Source organism: Pogoniulus pusillus, chromosome 5, assembly GCF_015220805.1.
Source record: "Pogoniulus pusillus isolate bPogPus1 chromosome 5, bPogPus1.pri, whole genome shotgun sequence".
In the NCBI taxonomy this organism is placed as follows: Eukaryota; Metazoa; Chordata; class Aves; order Piciformes; family Lybiidae; genus Pogoniulus; species Pogoniulus pusillus.
The window spans coordinates 31,852,540-31,864,865 of record NC_087268.1 but is presented as its reverse complement, the minus strand read 5'-3'; the positions used below and the strand labels follow the sequence as shown (position 1 = coordinate 31,864,865).

Genomic DNA, 12,326 nt, shown 5'->3' with positions numbered 1-12,326 from the left:
CTGAGTCCAAAACTTTTGGCTTCAATCAAAGTGATTTCAAATAGAACAAGTATATATAGAAGAATAATATGAAGTTAGTTTGTTAAAAAAAGTAAAGGGTGCTTTCTTAAACAAAAGAATGTAATTTCCTGGGCAGAGACTCAAGTTACAGTGGGGAGAACTCAGAAAGCTCCAAATTAAATATTGTATTGATTAAGGATGATTTAAGAAGCTGGCTGGCTGAGGTTCAATAAGCCCATTTAGTCTGGAAATTCTAGAAATGTCAGTGTAAAAATCCAACTTTATGAGTTTTTTTCTTTCTGCTCTACAGTGTCAGATAAACACACAAATAGAAACATTGCCTTGAGAAAGAGTAGATACTGATTGTGAAGCAGTGTTGTATTGTGCTAGTGTTGAACATTGATTGCCTTGTCCAACAAGGGATTCAACATCCTTTGGCTACCAGATGCAGTCCTTAGCAGCTGTTTCACATATGTGAGCTTTGTCTGCCTCTAGTGCCCAATGATACATGAAGCCTTGGCTCTCTTGCTTATTACTTTTAATGTTTATTGAAGTCTCATCTAAAGTCAAGAAACTGAAGTCTTTAGTCAGAACTGGTCATCAGCAGTTTTATCTTCAAATTCTGCCGTACACATCAGAATCTCCAGTGAAAACACCTTGACCTTTAAAATTTTTCCCTCCATGTCCTGCTGGCACCCTCCAAAAGATCCCAGCCTGCAGGATAGATGCTCCTGTACCACTGCCCTGGACCTCTCAGAGTAGCCCTACCATACCTCAGACACCATTCAGGATGTAATCCATGCCAACAGAAGACCTCACCCTGCTTTTGTGTTGCGTGTACAGTGCAGGTCAGGCCAGCAGTGGGCCACTTTTTGGTTTTAAATTGCATATTTTATGTAGGCCATACCTACAGCACCAAGTGGCTCCCCAGAATGGTAGAGCATCTGGCCAGTAGGGCAGTTGGTGCTGCTGACTCAGCCAGCATAGAGCAAAATCCAACTACAGCCTAATCCTTGCTAACAGCTTTTAAGTGATTGGGTCCAACTTTTCCCAGGGAGAGAGAAGGGTAATGTCTAGGCCCAGACAGCAAATTTCCCATATATTTAAAGCCTTCATGTCAAAATCCAGAACCACTTCAGCATCTGGCAAGGGTCACCAGATTTTTGTCTGCAGACACTGTTCTCTCTTCTATTAGATCTAAACATGAAACACTGATCTCCTTTTGGCAATGTAGCCATTCATTCTAAAAGGCTTCAGCTTAGCTGGGTGGAAATTTGAATTGTTAATAATAGAAAAGACTACAATGGGATTAAAAATACATGGCTGGCTCCCAGCCTTTCCTTAGACAACCGTAGCACATGAACAGCACAGGTTAATCCAGAAGTTACACATCTTCTGCACTTTGAATGAGAACTCGTAATTCATCTACAAACCCACAACGATCCCGGACTATGAGACTGGAGCTGAAAATGTGTCATTTGCAATTCTCCGCTGTCCTCTAAAGGCTGTTTCAGGTATTTCAGCAAATTCCCTCTGCTCTGTGTTCACGTACTAGAGCGCAGGCTAGCGGGTCAAAAAGCAGATTTAGGTAGAGCTTCAGCCGCAACTCTGCAAGTCACTGCCAGGGATGGGTCTGGCCAGACAAGGAGAAACCATGTCTGTGAGGTGTGTGACACTGTGCTGCTGTCATCCGCTCTCTGGCAAGGGCTGGGATCAGCAGGTTTTCTATTATTCTGCATCATGATTCAGTTCAGTGGACTGGTGAGGCTTGGAAGTGCCTTAGCATGTCTGAGTGCACACTGCAATGTGTGTCCAAACCAGCTTGCCAGGTAGAACATGAAGATTTGATCTTGTTTGGTACCTACCAGTGCCTTTATAAGGTGCTCCTGAGGAGTTCTTTATTTGTAACATAGAAAGGTCAAGCCTTAAATAAGCCTACAATTACATAATTGCTCATTAAGAAGCCCTATAGTTTAAGTCACAAATGCCTGTAAACTACTTCTATGCAGCTGTTTCTTATGAGTCACCTACAGTATTGCCCTTTAATGGTATTAATTAAGGAAATGGCAACATTTTTCCTTTTCTTATAGCTCCTGGCAACCATCCAATTAGTCTTTTTGTAATTATTTCCTGTTCTGCTATTAATGCCTGTTTTGCTCTTTTTGGTTTGGAGGAGCTTTGGCTTATTTTACTTTCTAAAACTTTTGCCTGTGACATATTGGAACCTCTGTACATGTTCAAACTAGGGCAAGGGTGTACATACAACAGATCCCTTCCATCTACTACTCCACCTCTTATAGCTGATTTACTGATGGGGCACCTTGCCAATAAAATTGCCTCTTCATGATGCCCAAACTGATTTTTGCCTGTTTCCTTTATGTCTCCAGAAAGCTGTATGTAAATGCATATCTGTTTTCTTTCCCCAGTGGGACTTAAAGAATAGATCTGATCAACTAATTGCTCCAGTGGGAAATAAGGTGAAGTAGTTGATGGAATTATGAAAGACCTGGAGTATATTTTTTATGAAGCCTATTTCATGTAATGCTGGAGCACAAAGGCAACCTGAGCACAGGAGGTTTCAGTGTTTGTGTGCTATTAAGAGTTTGTGTTCTGGGAAATTCAAAGAGGTGTCTGTGTACTTGTGTGGTTATGATTATTTATGATTTTCCAAAGGATTCACTTCCCCTGCAATTCTTGACTAGCTTCATCTGTCAAGAACAGCATTCATAACATCCTTTAAACTGTCCTTCCTAATTGTATCAAGGATCCCAGAACTCACCTAGGTATTTGAAAGGGGGAAATGAGGCTGGTGATGTGGGCAACCAAGGTGGAAGGACAGGTGTGACATGATTTGTTTTCCAAATGTATCCATCTCCTTTATTTCTTAATCTTAATGGAAAGCAAGGTGGTAAGAGGTTGTGTTAGGTTAGTGCCTGGTGGGGGCACTGGCAGTGGGGAAGTGGGGCTCTGGCATGGCTCCTGTATGAAGCTTTGAGAAGTTTCCACAGCTCCAGGTCAGATCAGCCTCAGGCCAAAGCTGAGCCAATCAGTGTCTCTTCAATGACATGCTTAAGGGCGGGGAGGGGAATCTATTTGGATGAGGTTTGGGGGTTTTTTTGGAGGGATTTGTCGGTGGAGCGCTATGGGTACAATGACTCTTTGTTCACCACTATGGTTAGATGGTCACAATCCGCTTTATTTCCATGATACAGTGACTTATGTGCATTCTAGCAAGAGGCGTGCTCCACCAAGATTGGTTACAGTCAGAGGGTACAGGGTTACACGTAAGGCATGGATAGGTCAGCATACCATAACAATCTGAGGGTCAGCCCTCCAGAGCACCTACTCCAGTGCCCTTGGCTATCTAACTCTGCCCACTGCAGCTGTGTGTGTGGAGCTCACTTGTTCACAGTTTGATTTCCTGGGCTAGCAGTGTCCCAAGGCCATTTCTCAGCACAGTTGCTCATGTTTATCATTTCTGTGTCCTCTGCTAACAAGAACTCTCCAACAGGGATTTTTTTGTTTGTTTTGGAGAGGATTGGTATGTGGTAGAGACAACCACATGGATGCACCAAAGTCAGTGAGGAAGGAGAGGGTGAGGCCTGCTTTAATCTGTGGTGAGATGGCAGTCTGAGCCCTTGAGCCTTTCAAGATCAGTCATGGAGAGGAATCCCATCTGCAGGCCATGGAGGACCCCATGCTGAAACAGGCTACTGTTCCCAAAGCAATCTGTGACTGAGGGAAGCCTGTGCTGGAGCAGTCTGTTCCTGGAAGGACCACAGCTCACAGAAGACACCCAGGCTAGTTGGAGAAGTCATGGAACTCTGTATTCCATGGGAGAAATTCTACACTGCAGCAGAGAAGGACAATGAGTTCTCCTCCCAAGAAGGAAGGAGTCCAGGAACAATATGAAACGGATGGGAACTGACCACATACACATATAACTGAACCCCCATACCCTTATGCCCCCTGTGCTGCTGGAGAGGAGAAGGTAGCAGAGCTGGGCCCAAGAAGAAAGGAAAGGTAGAGGAAAGATGCTCTTTAAATCCACTTGCATTTATCACTGTTCTACTCAGAATGAATTTTTAATTGCTTGTGGTTTTGTTTAGAATCATAGCATAGAATGATAGAATCATAGAATCAGTCAGGGTTGGAAGGGACCACAAAGATCAGCCAGTTCCAGCCCCCCTGCCATGGGCAGGGACACCCTACCCTAGATCAGGCTGGCCAGAGCCCCATCCAGCCTGGCCTTAAACACCTCCAGGGATGGGGCCTCAACCACCTCCCTGGGCAACCCATTCCAGGCTCTCTCCACTCTCATGGTGAAGAACTTCCTCCTCACATCCAGTCTGAATCTCCACCTCCAGCTTTGCTCCATTCCCCATAGTCCTGTCACTCCCTGATATCCTGGAAAGTCCTTCCACAGCTTTTTAGTAGGCCCCCTGAAGATACTGAAAGGCCACATTATGTCATCTCGGAGCCTCCTCTTCAGACTGAACAGCCCCAACTCTTTCAGTCTCTCCTCATAGCAGATGTGCTCCAGCCCTCTGATCAACCCAGTGGCCCTTCTCTGGACATGCTCCAGCACATCCACATCCTTCTTGTAATGGGGGCTCCAGAACTGGATGCAGTACTCCAGGTGGGGTCTCACCAGAGCAAAGCAGAGGGGGAGAATCACCTCCCTCGACCTGCTGGCCACACTTCTGATGGAGCCCAGGATCTGGTTGGCCCTCTGGGCTGCAAGTGCACACTGCTGGCTCATGTTGAGCCTCTTGTCCACCAGCACCCCCAGGTCCCTTTCCTCAGGGCTGCTCTCCAGCCACTCACTGCCCAGCCTGGATTTGTGCTTGGAATTGCCCTGACAGATGAAGCACCCTGCACTTGGTTTTGTTGAACCTCATGAGGTTGGCTTGTGCCCACCTCTCCAGCCTGTCCAGGTCCCTCTGGATGGATCCCTTCCCTCCAGCGTGTCTGCTGCACCACACAGCTTGGTGTGGGCAGCAAATTTGCTGAGGGTGCACTCAATGCCTCTGTCCATGTCACTGACAAAGATGTTGAGCAAGACTGGTCCCAGGACTGATCCCTGAGGGACTCCACTTCTCACTGGCCTCCACTTGGACATGGACCCGTTGACAGCCACTCTTTGGGTGCAGCCATCAAGCCAGTTCTTTATCCATCTCGTGGTCCACCCATGAAACCCATGTGTCACCAGCTTGGAGACCAGGATGTGGTGTGGGACAGTGTCAAAGGCCTTGCTCAGGTGCAGGTAAATGACATCAGTTGCTCGCCCCTCATCTATTAATGTTGTGACCTGTTGATAGAAGGCCACCAGCACCAGGTTTGTCAGGCAGGATTTGCCTGCAGGTTTTTTTAAATTAAACTGATTTTGTTTTCCCAAGTGGAGTCTGCCTTTAGCCCATGACTACAATTTGTAAGTGAGCCTTCTCTGTCCTTTGTCCCAATCCTCGAGCCTACAGGTGCATTTTCTCCTCTCCATCCCACCAGAGTGTGAGAGGGGCTATGTGGCACTTTGTCGCCAGCTGTGTGGGCTCAAAGCATGACAGAGTTTTGAGAAGTCACTAAACATTTCCTCTGCAGTTCTTTTGGGAAATGCTGATCTCCAATTGTTCTTGCAACACCTGCAGAACTACAGCACTTGCTTTGTCTGCAGTGTTTATGAAATTCATTTTCTGTATCATCTAATGCCCCTATCTGGCACTAGGCAAAAATCGTGTTGGCTCGTCCATGCCATTGTAGCTGAGAAATCTGTGCCGTGTCTTTTTCCTTAACAAATAAAATGACATAATAATTATATTTCTATTTGCCTGGTAGTAGATGTATTTATTATGAGCATGCATTGTGACATAAATAGCATAATTTTTTACAGCATTAATCTTTCTTTTTATAAGATAATAAAGGAAATACGCAGTTTATTTACAGATGTTCTGATAACCTGGATCAGAGATGTCAAAAAATATATTCTGTTTTTGCCTTAAATTTTAGTTGTGTTAACAAAGTTGCAGTGAGTGCTTTTCTTTTTTGTCAAGTATACTTATAGATTCATAGGTTCATAGAATCAACCAGGTTGGAAGAGATGTCCAAGATCATCCAGTCCAACCTAGCACCCAGCCCAACCTAGCACCCAGCCCATGCCAGTCAACTAGACAAAGGCACCAAGTGTTTCAGCCAGGCTTTTCTTGAACACCCCCAGGGACGGTGACTCCACCACCTCCCTGGGCAGCCCATTCCAATGCCAATCACTCTCTCTGTGAATAACTTCCTCCTGACATCCAGCCTATACTTCCCCCAGCACAACTTGAGACTGTGTCCCCTTATTCTATTGCTGATTGTCTAGGAGGAGAGACCAACCCCCACCTGGCTACAACCTCCCTTCAGCTAGTTGTAGACAGCAATGAGGTCTGCCCTGAGCCTCTCCTTGCCCAGGCTAAACAACCCCAGCTCCCTCAGCCTCTCCTCATAGGGTTTGTGTTCCAGGCACTTGTCACTCAATTTTTTCTGTTCTCTTTATGCTTTCTGTTCCCCACTAACAGGTGCACTTTTATTCCTCTCCATCCAAGAGTTCAGTCAGTTGCACTAATTCTCACTTTTATACACTGGATTTTTAAAAGAAGGTTCCATTTGCATCAGCTGCCACTGTAAGCCTATTGTAACTTCTTTCTTATTTCTTTAACACCCTTCAGCACCGTTCAGTAGAAACAAGGTAAAACTCAGTGCAAACACCCTCTTTCAAGGAGTGAATGCAATGGCTGGTTAGAAAGCAAAGCAGAAGACTGTTCCTTCTCTCTTTCGGCAATTCTTAGAAATGAATTAAAGGGCAATGAAGCAATGTTGTGGAAATATTCTCATTATGAAGGGATCCTAGATGCCTAACTGCCTTGTTCTTGTGGTGTGTATCTCAGATGCAAAGAGTTGGTTCCCATTGTCTCTTGCACTGGAAGATTTCATACGTGGGGTAATTACCTTGTGACGGCATTTTGTTTCTGTGTCTTTAAGTGTTCAGACTGATGGTAACAATCACTCCAATAGCATTTTTCTTACTCCAACGTTTAGCTAACTTAATTGCTCTTCTGGTGACTTCTGGAGGAAAACATTTAACAGCATTTGTTCCACAAAGAGTTAAAGTAAATTAAGTGTGCAGTGGTAGGAATTTCACCTCCTTCACTCCTCAACATTTTCATCATGTGTTATCTTTGCCTACTCTCTCTTTGGCATCTCTTTGTTCACCATTTATTGTCCTAAGAACCCTTGCTCTCTTCCCTGCCCTTCTCTCTTTGTAAGCAACTATCCATCATCTCAGATTCTTTGACTTGCCTGACCTCTGTATTCTTTATGACCCCATACACCTCTGCTCATCTCTGTCCTTTCACCTGCACTCAAGTCTGTATTTCCACTCATGTGATGCTCAGGTCTTGGTCCGATGATTTTGTGAGAGAATGTACAACATTGAGTAGTCAAATCATAGTACCAAGGTGAACTTTGGAACAAAAAGAATGAAAATAAATACTGACCAAGGCATTTTTTATAGAATCATAGAATCAACCAAGTTGGAAGAGACCTCCAAGATCATCCAGTCCAACCTAGCACCCAGCCCTATCCAGTCAACTAGACCATGGCACTAAGTGCCTCATCCAGGCTTTTCTTGAACACCTCCATGGTTCTTCTAGTGAGAGTATCAAGTTTACCCTTGTAAATGATTCTGATGCCTTAAATACACAGAGTAATTAGAATATTGTATCAATGTGCCTGGCTTAATACTTTAGAGAATTGCTGTATCGTGGAATGACAGGGATTGGAAGGAACCTCTCGAGATCATCTAATCCAACCCCCCTGCCAGAGCAGGTTCCCCTAGGTTCGCTGCATAGGGCAAGCCTGAATGGTTACAGTATCACAGTATCATCAGGGCTGGAAGAGACCTCACAGATCATCAAGTCCAACCCTTTACCACAGAGCTCAAGACTAGACCATGGCACCAAGTGCCACCTCCAATCCTGCCTTGAACAGCTCCAGGGACGGCGACTCCACCACCTCCCCGGGCAGCCCATTCCAGTGTCCAATGACTCTCTCAGTGAAGAACTTTCTCCTCACCTCCAGCCTGAATTTCCCCTGGTGTAGCTTGAGCCTGTGTCCTCTCATTCTGGTGCTGGCCACCTGAGAGAAGAGAGCAACCTCCTCCTGGCCACAACCACCCCTCAGGGTGCACACAGAGCACACATACACACCATGAATGCAGATGGTTGGCCACACAGATCAGTCCAGACATACAGAACACTGACATGAACAGACAGGACCAATGGCCTCATCCTACTCCTCTCTCTGGCTGAGCTGGATGGAGGTCCCTTAATGGTACATAGAGATATTATATTAGTGGAAGATCTATGTATCACCTATATCTCCCACTAATATAGTAAGAAAGACTTGACAACAAATGTCTTAACAAATAGCTGTTTTAATACAACAGAATAAACCCAAGAATATAAATAGGATAAAAAGAAGCATACAGGTAGTAAGTAGAAGTTACTCCACTTCAGATGCTGGGCACTGTGCCTTTGTTCAGCACCGGATGGGGCCTCATGGTGCACCATTCATGTTTCATCCATAGAGGGTTTCCTTCTTCTGATACGCTGGCATGGATTGTTGATCAGGTTCCCCATACAGTGGATGATCATGCTGACATTTAGGCTGCTCAAGCCCCAGCTACAAGGCCTAGCACAACAGTGATGCCTGTTGGACATCACAAACTCCTTGAATACAACCCTTTCTGAAAAGGTCACTGTACAAACACGGATCTCTCCAGCAGCTGAGCTTATGTACATGGTCCAGCCAGCAGATGATCCTTCAGTCCCTTCATTTCCTTCCCACCTTCAGACACATCCACCCTCTCACTGCAGTTGCTACTCAGATCCTCATCACACAGACAGGGAAAGGGATTTAGTAAGGGTAGCTGCACTGATTCGAAGAGCAAGGCTAGAAAAACATTGACCATCACCTTGTTTGCACAAACCCAGCCCTTTTTATTGCTTTACCCCACTATTTTCCCGTATTTTTTGAGTTGCTTTTCACAGCATCCTTGGTTGGACATCTGCACCACACTCCAAAGCATTTCCAGAGACAGTACCCTGGAGCACAGTTAGCTGTGGCATTGCTGTTGTGAGAGCTTTGTAAAAATCAGTCTCCTCTTCTGCACTGAAGAATGTCCTTTCAGAAAAGCCATTTGGTGTGTTGCAGAGACAATATCGCTGGCTCCCATCCACTTCCAGGGGGTCTTCCAGCATGGGTAGTGTAGTTACTCTGTGCTAGGGATTCAGAACTTTCCCCTCAGCCTGCCTGTCAGAGAAGGTTCAAGAGTGGTGATAGCACTTCCTCAGGCACAGACATGGCTAAAAGGCAGTCTCTTGAGAAAGAGAGAAGAATGGATGCCATTGCCTCAGAAACTAAAGATCTCAGGAACAGTTTCCCCCGAATTCCAGAGGACTTTCCTGCAAAGCTGGATAGGTTATTCTATGTATCACCTTTCAAATATCTATTGATGCATTGTCATAGTTTTCTGCTCCAGTCTGAAGTAGTGGCATTCTTGAATAATTTATTCTGATGATGCTGCTAATTTAGTTGGAATCATAGAATCAGTCAGGCTTGGAAGGGACCACAAGGATCATTTAGTTCCAACCCTCCTGCCGTGGGCAGGGACACCCTACCCTAGTTATTTCCAAGTCAAAAGGAAAATTTGCAGTATTTCTTTCTCATGACTTTTGATCCACTATTTTGATGAGAATCTGGCCTTAAAAGTGTAGGGCTAACAGATTATTACAAAGATGCTTCTTTGTGTCCAAGTGTTTTTGTCATCACTCTATCTCACTTGAAAGGGAGTCACTGGCTTCCCAAAGTTACGCATGTTACACAACTGATCAGTTTTAACTGTAGGTAGGGACAAAACCCATGTAGATTGAAATGAATACGACAACTGCTGGGATAAAAGACTGGTCTCCACCCACAAAGGAGCAGGAGGATAATGGCAGGTCCTTGCTGGCCCAGGTTTTCTGCGCCTTGCATTTGAAATGTACCCCTAAGCTTGCCAGTTGGAGCAACATGTGCAGCAGTGAGGACTCTTCCCAGATTGATGGATTTCCACAGAATCCAGCAAGGCTACACCACTGTGGGTTCCCTGTGCACTCCTGGATTTAATTTAGCAGCAAAGAGAACTCAACCTTGCTCTGAAACTTGTCCCCTAGCTCTGAACGCCTCTCCAGCCTGTGGATTGCCCAATGACACGCGGGATCATGAAGTATGTTTCTCAAGGCAATGACCAAGGGTGCCTGTGCAGCTAACGTGTTGAGGGTTTTTTTGTTGTTTCTTTTCCCAACAGTTTTAGACAAAACCACACTCACCCACACTTTGTAGTTCTTTTAGACTTTACAAGAACAATAAGCTCCCACAAAACCAGAGTACTCCTGTCCGACAAAGGCATCCTTCAGCTTTCCTTTAGCACAAAATTACTGGCTTCAGAGACCATATTTTCTTACAGCTGAAATGCTGCCTGTCAAGTAACCCCATGAGGGTACCTGCACTAGCAGGTGCTGTAAATGTACAGGGTTAAAAGCCTCACATGTTTTAGTTAATAAAAGCTATGATTCCAAGGCCCACACAATAACGGGAATCATTCTATCCAGAGGGCAAACCAGCTAATCTAGGGCTGAAAAACAGTGTATTGTCCCCACCAGAGTTCACCTCCATCATGGCTCAGCAGCCTCACCTGCATGGTCAGGAAGGTTCTTCGGCTTTCAGGTATCTAAGCAGTGTAAGGGCAACGGGCGAAACAGGCCACAGATCTGGCTGGTCTGAGGGTAATTGTTAAGTTACAAATTGTACAGAGAAAAACCTGTAATGAATAGAGATCTGTCAATTAATACACTCCTAACTGAAAGCTTCTATTTTCTTGCCCTGTGGAAAAATCGTCATTTTTAACTACAAAAAGCAGAACACATTTGAAAGATAATTGTGTTTTTATTTTCCTAAGCTTGCACTTGTGGAACATAATAAATGACTTGATATAATGACAACTTTGCAAAAAAAAATCCTCTCTCCCCAGCACCTGAACAGCAATATATAAATATTTACAATGAAAAAATAGGGAAGAGAATGAAGTTTACATTAGCCAAGTCAGTTTGTCTGAACATCAATTATTTCATTTAATTCAATCTTAACCAACATTGTCCTTCCCACAGTACTAAGGCTTTAACTTCATTTTTCAGACCTTATGTGCAATAGATACACTCCTGCTCTGCTTCTATAGTTTTCTCCTGTACAGTAACCATAGAATTTCCCTACCAATTTTTAAATTTCCATTTAACTTTGAAAACAACAAAAAAAGTAAATATAAGTTTAAATCTCCTGATACAAAGTTTCTCACACAGTCAAACACATCACAACACTGAAAAATCAGCATGATGAAATGCTGTATAGCTTCTTAACAAGGACATTAGATCTGGGCCCTAATCTCTTGGCTTTAACAAAACTCTCTCTTCAAATAGAACAAGTACATATAGAAAAAATAACCCTCTCATTTTCTTGTTAAAAAAAGAAATGGTGCTTTCTATAAACAAAAGATTCATTTTCCTTGACACAGATATAAGTTACAGTGGGGAGAGCTCAGAAAGCCTCAAATAAAATTGGCATTTGTTTCAAAGGATGACTTTTGAAGTAGACTGGAAGAGGTTCAATCAACTTGCTTAGTCTGGTAAATCTGGAAACGTCAGTGTAAAAAATCCTACTTTTTTTGCTTTCTGCTATACAGTGTTACACAATCACATGACTGGAAACATGTTGTCTTCAGAAATGGTAGACGCCAATCACACACGATTTGGTTGTATAATGTCTACACTGATTGCCTTGTCCAACAACAGATTCAACATCCTTTGGATATTGAGGCGCAGTCCTTAGTAGTTGTTTCACATATGTGAGCTTCGTCTGCCTCTAGTGCCCAATGACACACGAAGCCTTGGCTCTCTGGCTTTATAATGTTCGTTGAAGTCCAATCTAAAGCTAAGAAATCGAAGGCTTTCATCAGAACTGGTTGTCAGCAGAACCAGGAACTGCTGCACGATTCCCTGAAGGAGAAAGAAAAACCCAAGAGACAGCTATGAAGACATCGCTGGTGTGTTTTTCACAGAGATGCTAGGTGAGCCTAGGCCTGACAAGAATAAAGACATAATCTGGGAAAGGGCAGCATTGTTAGCAAATCAGTTATGCTGGATTCACTCCTTCTACAATACATTCATTTTATCTCCAGGTATCTACCATGCACTTTAGAG

At 44.1% G+C, this 12,326-nt stretch overlaps 1 protein-coding gene across 1 annotated transcript in view; it reads right to left on the bottom strand.

Moving 5' to 3' along the window:
* Positions 1-10,999: 10,999 nt before the first annotated feature.
* The window catches only part of TUBGCP3 (tubulin gamma complex component 3), a 55,012-nt gene continuing 53,685 nt past the window's right edge, over positions 11,000-12,326 (bottom strand). Inside the window, exon 22 of the mRNA XM_064143733.1 lies at positions 11,000-12,122. Within this exon, the coding sequence (XP_063999803.1) occupies positions 11,964-12,122 (159 nt within the window). The 3' untranslated portion in view covers positions 11,000-11,963. The remainder of the gene's footprint in view (positions 12,123-12,326) is intronic.